General features: G+C 55.5%; 1 protein-coding gene and 1 pseudogene across 1 annotated transcript in view; one reads left to right on the top strand and one right to left on the bottom strand.

Moving 5' to 3' along the window:
- Positions 1-9248, bottom strand: part of LOC135292574 (uncharacterized) — a 98206-nt gene that overhangs the window by 28656 nt on the left and 60302 nt on the right. The window contains exons 12-13 of the mRNA XM_064406739.1: positions 8011-8782; positions 1895-2718 (exon numbers count right to left, since the gene is read on the bottom strand). Coding sequence (XP_064262809.1) covers positions 1895-2718; positions 8011-8782 — 1596 coding nt within the window. The remainder of the gene's footprint in view (positions 1-1894; positions 2719-8010; positions 8783-9248) is intronic.
- On the top strand, positions 3853-6086 carry LOC135292502 (zinc finger protein 239-like; annotated as a pseudogene).

Genomic DNA, 9248 nt, shown 5'->3' with positions numbered 1-9248 from the left:
TTAATCCATGATTGTAGCATCAAATAATAAATTTGCCTTCTGAGAACATGGAGTCAGATTGATGATTCCCCTCAGCGGGGTGAATTTGGGGGTGAGGGTGGGCATGGAGACCTCCCTTCAGGACTGGATACCAGCTGGAAGAAGGGTTCAGGACCCAGGGGGGGCAAATGGCGGGGTGGTGGGGGGAGTCCTGGGAAGATCCCGGAGGCCTTTGGTGCTCAGTACCAGAGCGCAAAGCCCGAGCCAGGGGTGCCTGGTGAGTCTAGGGTCCAGTGTTGATGCTTGGAGTGAACCCAAGAGGTCTCCAGTAGGTCTGAGAGGGGTTGCAGATGCTCAGTATCAGAGCTTGGAGCCTCTTGTGGGAGTGGTTGGTGGGTTGCTGGTACTCAGTCCTGGAGCTTGGAGTCTGGTGCGGGGGGTTGTGGTGCCCAGTGCTGGAGCTCGGAGCTTGTGCTGGCCACTTGGTGAGGGGAAGATGTGGGGTCCCAGAGCGGCGTGGAGTGGGAAAGGGTCAGGTTTGGAATCCTGACGTGAGGAGAAGGGGAAATTTAGAGTCCCCAAAATCCCCTGGAAAAGCTGAGGGTGGAGCGGAGCGGATTAGGATCCTCAGGTGGGGGGGGGTGTTCAAATTTTTGGGTCCCCAGAATCCCGAGGGGGACACACAGAAGGGGACAGGGACACATAAGGGAGATGGGGACAGGGACTCAGATGGGAGACAGGGACACGTGGGGCAGGACAGGGATGCACAGAGGGGTCAGAGTGAGGCACAGTGGGGAGTAGGGAGATATGAAGGGGAGAAGACACCTGGATGCCAGCAGGAGACTCATCGGGGGACAATGTTTCCACAGGTGTGGGGATGCTGCCACCAGGATGCCTGTGGTGGCACGCAGCATGGGGCCACATGACCCTGCAGGTGACAGTGAGCCTTGGCCTTTGCCCAGCCTGTCTCCAGGGGTGGTTGGGGTCCCCAGAGCATGATGGCCTTGGCACACCCTGGTGGCTGTCACTTGCTTCTGGGCCACTTGTCACCAGCTGATCGAGGTCCCCGTCCTGCCCTGGTAGGGGGGTGACATTGGGCCGGGACACTGTGGTGATGACAGTGGAGACAGGGTTGCAGGAACTGCATTGGACAGCGTTTGGCCGTGGCCGAGATGACAGCGCTGATGGCACTGTGGTGGCACAGGTGGTGGCATTGATGATGTCCCAGTTCACGTGTTCCCCACATTCCCATCCACGGCCATGTCTCCCCATGTGTCCCCATGTCCCCACCCATGTCATTGTGTCCTACAGGTCTCCATCTACGCCTGAGTTCAACACCTTTATTTCTAGGCCAGTTTCAGGTCTTTGCAAGGGAAACCTTTTTGTTTCAAGAGCAAAACAAAAGGATTTCCGTGTCCCTGCCAGCAGAGCATCCACATGCTTGGGTGGTGGCAAGAAGCTTTATGCGAGGGACTTCCACCCCAGCGTCTCCAAAATTTTGGGTGTTGCCCCAGTCCATCCCCTTTTGGATGTGTAAGATGCCTATGGGCCAGAGAGAATTAAAAAGACGGATTTATGTTGCAGACGACCTCCAAGGCCATGCAGTGTTGCTTGATGACAGCAGAAGATGGAAAAAGTGAGATTTTTGTGGGGCCAGAAGTCAACACATCCACTCTCCACGGTGGATTTCTGATGTTGGTCTGTGGGTGTGTGGGGGTGCCCACAGGGAGCCAGGAGGAGGTGGAGCCTCGCAGGCAGGTGACTTCCCAACAGGGATCACCAGCAGCATGGATCAGCGGGGCACTGCCCGCTGGGATCACTGGGGATCACACGGTGCGGAAGCCATGGGGAATGGAGCTGGAGCAGCGCATGAAACTCTTGCAGCAGGCGGGCACTTGCAGGGCTTCCCTTAGCAGTGGGTCTGTTGGTGTCTGGTCAAGGTAGAGCTCTGTGAGAAGCTCTTCCCACATTCTGGACACTGGAAGGGCCTCTCCCCAGTGTGGATGCGGCGGTGGGTGACGAGGCTGGAGTTGTGCTTGAAGCCCTTGCCGCAGTCGGGGCAGAGAAAGGGCCGCTCCTCCACGTGAATCCGCTGGTGTCTGAGAAGATGAGAGCTGCTCTGAAACCTCTTGCTGCATTGATCACACTGGTAGGGTTTCTCGCCGGTGTGGCTCCTCAGGTGGTAGATCAGGTGGGAGCGCTGGCAGAAGCTTCTCCCACACTGCCCACACTCATAGGGACGTTCACCGCTGTGGAGTCTCCTGTGGCAGATTAGGTAGGAGCTCTGGCTGAAGCTCTTGCCACACTCAGGACACTCATAGGGCCTCAGCCGGGTGTGGGTGTGCTGGTGGTTGATGAGGCTGAAGTTGTACTTGAAGCCTTTCCCACAGTCAGGGCAGCGGAAGGGCTTCTCATCCTTGTGAGTGCGCTGGTGCCTGAGGAGATTGGAGCTGGTCTGAAAGCTCTTCCTGCATTGATCACACTCGTAGGGCCTCTCCCTGCTGTGGCTCTTCAGGTGGACAATCAGGCAGAATGTCCGGCTGAAGCTCTTGCCACACTCCGCACACTCATAGGGCCTCTCCCCGCTGTGGCTCTTCAGGTGGACAACCAAGTTGGAGCTGTGGGTGAAGCTCTTCCCACACTGGTCACATACGTAGCGCTTCTCCCCCATGTGGATTCTCATGTGGCAGGTCAAGTCGACTCTCTGGCTGAAGCTCTTGCCACATTCCCAGCACTTGTGGGGCTTCTCCCCATCCTGGAGCTGCTCATGGAGCCCCAGCTCCGAGCTCCGGCCACCTCCCCGGCCCAGGGTGGGTCTTTCCTCCTCGCATCCCCGTGATCTGCGTTTGCAGCCCCTCCTGATGCGGGATCTCCGGGGATTTTCCTCACCATCGGATTCCTGTGCCGTGGAGCTGCTGACAACGGCCTCTTCCACAAGGTTCTGCTGCAGGGATTTGTCCTGCCTGGTCTCCCTCCTCGGCTCACTGCCTGGCGGAGGAAGGACAAGGAGAGGATGGGATTTGCCTCCGTGCCACAGGGAAGGACAAGGAGATCCCCCCAGCGCATCCCCGGCAGGACGGCCTTGGCAGCGAGGTTGCCCTGCAGCCGTGGGCCATGCTGGGCTAGGAGAAGGAGCAGGAGAGAGGGGGAAAGGGACAGTGACTTCCTCCTCACCTACCTGGGCCTCCCAGGCCATCTTCCTCACGGCCTCTTCCTCCTGCATCAGGCCAAGGTTTGCGAATGGGAAATCCTGCTTTGGGGAGAAACTAGGGATGAGCGCCTAGGGTTTGATGGTCCTGCTGCCTCGCCTCTCTTGCTTTGAAAAGACAAGTGTCTGCTAAGGCAGGAGGAGCCTCCCTTAAAATCAAAAATGTAAACCCCCTCCCTCTGAATTATTCAAATTTTGAAATTAAGGAGCTCTCAGGGAATGATATAGGAGTAGGAGTAACAGCTCTTTGCTAGGAAAAATGAAATTAAAATGTAGTAGTAGAAAAAAAGCTCTGACAGAGTCAGAATCCAACCTGACACCCTGTTAGTCAGGGTGTTTGTAGCAGTCCGGTGAAATGGTGGCTGCAGTCCTCCTGGAGGGACAGATGTGCTTCTCTTGAAGCAATGATCCTGCAGAAGGGTCTAGTTTTCCTCCAAAGGTCCACTGGTGGTGTAGCTAGGTGTAGCCTTCCTCTGGGAAGCCAGTGCAGAAGCAAAGCTGATCCTCTGGGAATCCCGTGGGAAAAGCAGCCTGACTGGGGTGTTCCAAATCTCAGCTTATATCCAGGCAGGAATGCTTGGCTCCTCCCTCTGGGCAGAGCTTCTCACAATGGGATGATGTCATTTTTATCAGCCATGCAGTGAGGCTCAATGGCCCATTAGCAGATGATAATTGGGCAGTTTTCTTTATCTCTGCCAGAAGCCATCCTCCCTCTGGGCAGATATCATCAACAGCTTCACACCAGGGAGGGGCCCTACAAGTGCCTGGAGTGTGGGAAGAGCTTCAGGCACACTTCCAATCTCTTCATTCACCATTGTGTGCACACTGGAGAGAGGCCCTACAAGTGCCTGGAGTGTGGGAAGAGCTTCAGGTGGAGCTCCAGCCTCATCAAGCACCAGCGGCTGCACAGCGGGGAACAGCCCTGTGAGTGTGGGGAATGTGGGAAGAGCTTCAGCCAGAGCTCATGACTAGTTGAGCACCAGAGGATCCACACCGTGGAGAGGACCTATGATTGCCCTGACTGTGGGAAGAGGTTTCAAAGCAGCACCAATCTCCTCATACATCAGCGGACACACACAGGGGAGCGAGCCTTCAGCTGCCCTGACTGCGGCAAGGGCTTCAATCAAAGGGCTACCACCTCATCAGGCACCGGCACATCCACACTTGTAGGGGAGAAGCCCTACAAGTGTGAGGAACGTGGGATGAGCTTCAGACAGAGCTTCAACTTGGCCTCCCACCGGATGATCCATACTGGGGAGAGGCCCTTCCGTTGCCCCGACTGTGGCAAGGGCTTCACCCACAAATCCAAGCTCATGAGGCACTGGGGCATCCACACTGGGGAGAGGCCCTACGAGTGTGAGCAGTGTGGCAAGAGCTTCTCACAGAGCTCTAACTTGAGCAGACACCAAGAGAGCCACCAATAAGGGAAGCTCTTCCAGTGCTTCAACCTCGGGAAGAGCTTCCACTGCTGCAACTTCATCCCCCACTGGAGGATCCATGTTGGATGATCCACAGTGACCCACATTGGGCAGAGAGCTGGTGACCCACATTCCTCCAGATGATCCCCACTGGGTGGGGGGAAGGTGTTGGAGAGATTTCTTTCACTCCTTATTCACCTGCTCTGATGTTGTTGGTAATAAATGCAGTCCCCAGGCTGGGGTTTTTTCCTGTGCTGGTGATCAGGGCAGGATCTCTCCCTGTCTCAATGCCTGGGCCTTTCCTCAGCCAGTCAGCAAAGTCACTAAAGAATTTTCAGCCAAGCAGAGCTTTTCTCACTGATAGCTGGCAGAGCCACAGTCTGGGGTGGGAAAGGTTAGAAAATTGGGGAAAAGGAAGGACAGCATCCTAGAACAGACTGAGCAGGGGCTGGGGATTGGAGGGGGATTGTGTGAAAGAGGTTGGGGAAGGGGCAAAAACCAGCATCTAGTGTTGGGATGGATGAACGTTTGACAAGAAAGTCTCACAGATATGGATGCTTGGCAGAAAGATTTTTGAATGTAGAATCTGAAGAAGGAGTAGGGTTGAAAGCAAGTTTGGATGTAGAAGAAAAGTGCTGAGCCAGTCTTGCTGGATAACTGAGAAGGCAAAGGCTATGTTAGTTAGAAGGGGTTTTTATGGCTCAGAGGAAAGGATAAAGCCACCTGAAAGAAGAAGATGTTTTACCAAGCAGAAGGATTCCACGGTCCAACAAGACAGCCGATTTGCAAGTAGAGAAAAGGTCTCAGAATTTTCCACTGCAAGAAAGCTGAAAAACTTCTAGCCTCAACTGTAACATACTAACTTTTAGTGATTGGAGAATAGTAACATGAATATGGTAATGATAGTAGTTAGGATAGGCTAGAGGTAAAAGTGAAGGTATAGATTGGTTCTTATGGATTAAGATGCTCAGCAGGGAAAAGTATAGAATGCATTGTAAGCAAAATTCAAGGGTCTTCAGGCTGGACTCCAGCTGGAGCTGACAGCTGTAGACACAGGCTGTGTCACCCACGAGGCCGGACTGCTGTACAGTCTTGAATGGAATAAAGCGCATTTGAAGAGCCTCCTGGAGTCTTGCTGTGGCATTGGCATTTTCTGAAAAATCCCTTCAGCCAGGATTTTCTCCTGGGAAGCTGAGAAGCCTCAGAGAAAAAGGAAAACAATAATGATCTCATTTGCTTCTCCTCTCTTTTGCTCATGTGGAATGTGTTTGGAGATGGTTGACCAACAGGTGATTGTTTCATTGGTTTCTGGTGGGAGTGTTTTCACTCATTGGCCAATCAAAGCCAAGCTGTGTGGACACTCTTGAAAGAGTCACGAGTTTTTATTATTATCTTTTTAGCATTCTGTAAGTATCCTTTCTGTATTTTTTACTACAGGTTAGTATAGTATTTTTTAATCCATGATTGTAGCATCAAATAATAAATTAGCCTTCTGAGAACATGGAGTCAGATTGATGATTCCCCTCAGCGGGGATGAATTTGGGGGTGAGGGTGGGCATGGAGACCTCCCTTCAGGACTGGATACCAGCTGGAAGAAGGGTTCAGGGCCCAGGGGGGCAGATGGCGGGGTGGTGGGGGGAGTCCTGGGAAGATCCCGGAGGCCTTTGGTGCTCAGTACCAGAGCGCAAAGCCCGGGCCAGGGGTGCCTGGTGAGTCTAGGGTCCAGTGTTGATGCTTGGAGTGAACCCAAGAGGTCTCCACTAGGTCTGAGGGGGGTTCCAGATGCTCAGTATCAGAGCTTGGAGCCTCTTGAGGCGGTGGTTGGTGGGTTCCTGGTACTGAGTCCTGGAGCTTGGAGTCTGGTGCGGGGGGTTGTGGTGTCCAGTGCTGGAGCTCGGAGCTTGTGCTGGCCACTTGGTGAGGGGAAGATGTGGGGTCCCAGAGCGGCGTGGAGTGGGAAAGGGTCAGGTTTGGAATCCTGACGTGAGGAGAAGGGGAAATTTAGAGTCCCCAAAATCCCCTGGAAAAGCTGAGGGTGGAGCGGAGCGGATTAGGATCCTCAGGTGGGGGGGGGTGTTCAAATTTTTGGGTCCCCAGAATCCCGAGGGGGACACACAGAAGGGGACAGGGACACATAGGGGAGATGGGGACAGGGACTCAGATGGGAGACAGGGACACGTGGGGCAGGACAGGGATGCACAGAGGGGTCAGAGTGAGGCACAGTGGGGAGTAGGGAGATATGAAGGGGAGGGGACACCTGGATGCCAGCAGGACACTCATCAGGGGACAATGTTTCCACAGGAGTGGGCATGCTGCCATCAGGATGCCTGCGGTGGCACGCAGCATGGGGCCACATGACCCTGCAGGTGACAGTGAGCCTTGGCCTTTGCCCAGCCTGTCTCCAGGGGTGGTTGGGGTCCCCAGAGCATGATGGCCTTGGCACACCCTGGTGGCTGTCACTTGCTTCTGGGCCACTTGTCACCAGCTGATCAAGGTCCCCGTCCTGCCCTGGTAGGGGGGTGACATTGGGCCGGGTCACTGCGGTGATGACAGTGGAGACAGGGTGGCAGGAACTGCATTGGACAGCGTTTGGCCGTGGCCGAGATGACAGCGCTGATGGCACTGTGGTGGCACAGGTGGTGGCATTGATGATGTCCCAGTTCACGTGTTCCCCACATTCCCATCCACGGCCATGTCTCCCCATGTCCCCACCCAGGTCATTGTGTCCTACAGGTCTCCATCTACGCCTGAGTTCAACACCTTTATTTCCAGGCCAGTTTCAGGTCTTTGCAAGGGAAACCTTTTTGTTTCAAGAGCAAAACAAAAGGATTTCCGTGTCCCTGCCAGCAGAGCATCCACATGCTTGGGTGGTGGCAAGAAGCTTTATGCGAGGGACTCCCACCCCAGCGTCTCCAAAATTTTGGGTGTTGCCCCAGTCCATCCCCTTTTGGATGTGTAAGATGCCCATGGGCCAGAGAGAATTAAAAAGACGGATTTATGTTGCAGACGACCTCCAAGGCCATGCAGTGTTGCTTGATGACAGCAGAAGATGGAAAAAGTGAGATTTTTGTGGGGCCAGAAGTCAACACATCCACTCTCCACGGTGGATTTCTGATGTTGGTCTGTGGGTGTGTGGGGGTGCCCACAGGGAGCCAGGAGGAGGTGGAGCCTCGCAGGCAGGTGACTTCCCAACAGGGATCACCAGCAGCATGGATCAGCGGGGCACTGCCCGCTGGGATCACTGGGGATCACACGGTGCGGAAGCCATGGGGAATGGAGCTGGAGCAGCGCATGAAACTCTTGCAGCAGGCGGGCACTTGCAGGGCTTCCCTTAGCGGTGGGTCTGTTGGTGTCTGGTCAAGGTAGAGCTCTGTGAGAAGCTCTTCCCACATTCTGGACACTGGAAGGGCCTCTCCCCAGTGTGGATGCGGCGGTGGGTGACGAGGCTGGAGTTGTGCTTGAAGCCCTTGCCGCAGTCGGGGCAGAGAAAGGGCCGCTCCTCCACGTGAATCCGCTGGTGTCTGAGAAGATGAGAGCTGCTCTGAAACCTCTTGCTGCATTGATCACACTGGTAGGGTTTCTCGCCGGTGTGGCTCCTCAGGTGGTAGATCAGGTGGGAGCGCTGGCAGAAGCTTCTCCCACACTGCCCACACTCATAGGGACGTTCACCGCTGTGGAGTCTCCTGTGGCAGATTAGGTAGGAGCTCTGGCTGAAGCTCTTGCCACACTCAGGACACTCATAGGGCCTCAGCCGGGTGTGGGTGTGCTGGTGGTTGATGAGGCTGAAGTTGTACTTGAAGCCTTTCCCACAGTCAGGGCAGCGGAAGGGCTTCTCATCCTTGTGAGTGCGCTGGTGCCTGAGGAGATTGGAGCTGGTCTGAAAGCTCTTCCTGCATTGATCACACTCGTAGGGCCTCTCCCTGCTGTGGCTCTTCAGGTGGACAATCAGGCAGAATGTCCGGCTGAAGCTCTTGCCACACTCCGCACACTCATAGGGCCTCTCCCCGCTGTGGCTCTTCAGGTGGACAACCAAGTTGGAGCTGTGGCTGAAGCTCTTCCCACACTGGTCACATACGTAGCGCTTCTCCCCCATGTGGATTCTCATGTGGCAGGTCAAGTCGACTCTCTGGCTGAAGCTCTTGCCACATTCCCAGCACTTGTGGGGCTTCTCCCCATCCTGGAGCTGCTCATGGAGCCCCAGCTCCGAGCTCCGGCCACCTCCCCGGCCCAGGGTGGGTCTTTCCTCCTCGCATCCCCGTGATCTGCGTTTGCAGCCCCTCCTGATGCGGGATCTCCGGGGATTTTCCTCACCATCGGATTCCTGTGCCGTGGAGCTGCTGACAACGGCCTCTTCCACAAGGTTCTGCTGCAGGGATTTGTCCTGCCTGGTCTCCCTCCTCGGCTCACTGCCTGGCGGAGGAAGGACAAGGAGAGGATGGGATTTGCCTCCGTGCCACAGGGAAGGACAAGGAGATCCCCCCAGCGCATCCCCGGCAGGACGGCCTTGGCAGCGAGGTTGCCCTGCAGCCGTGGGCCATGCTGGGCTAGGAGAAGGAGCAGGAGAGAGGGGGAAAGGGACAGTGACTTCCTCCTCACCTACCTGGGCCTCCCAGGCCATCTTCCTCACGGCCTCTTCCTCCTGC

The sequence above is a fragment of the Passer domesticus genome, unplaced genomic scaffold (genome assembly GCF_036417665.1).
Source record: "Passer domesticus isolate bPasDom1 unplaced genomic scaffold, bPasDom1.hap1 HAP1_SCAFFOLD_37, whole genome shotgun sequence".
Lineage (NCBI taxonomy): Eukaryota > Metazoa > Chordata > Aves > Passeriformes > Passeridae > Passer > Passer domesticus.
This window is presented reverse-complemented; position numbering and strand designations above follow the sequence as displayed.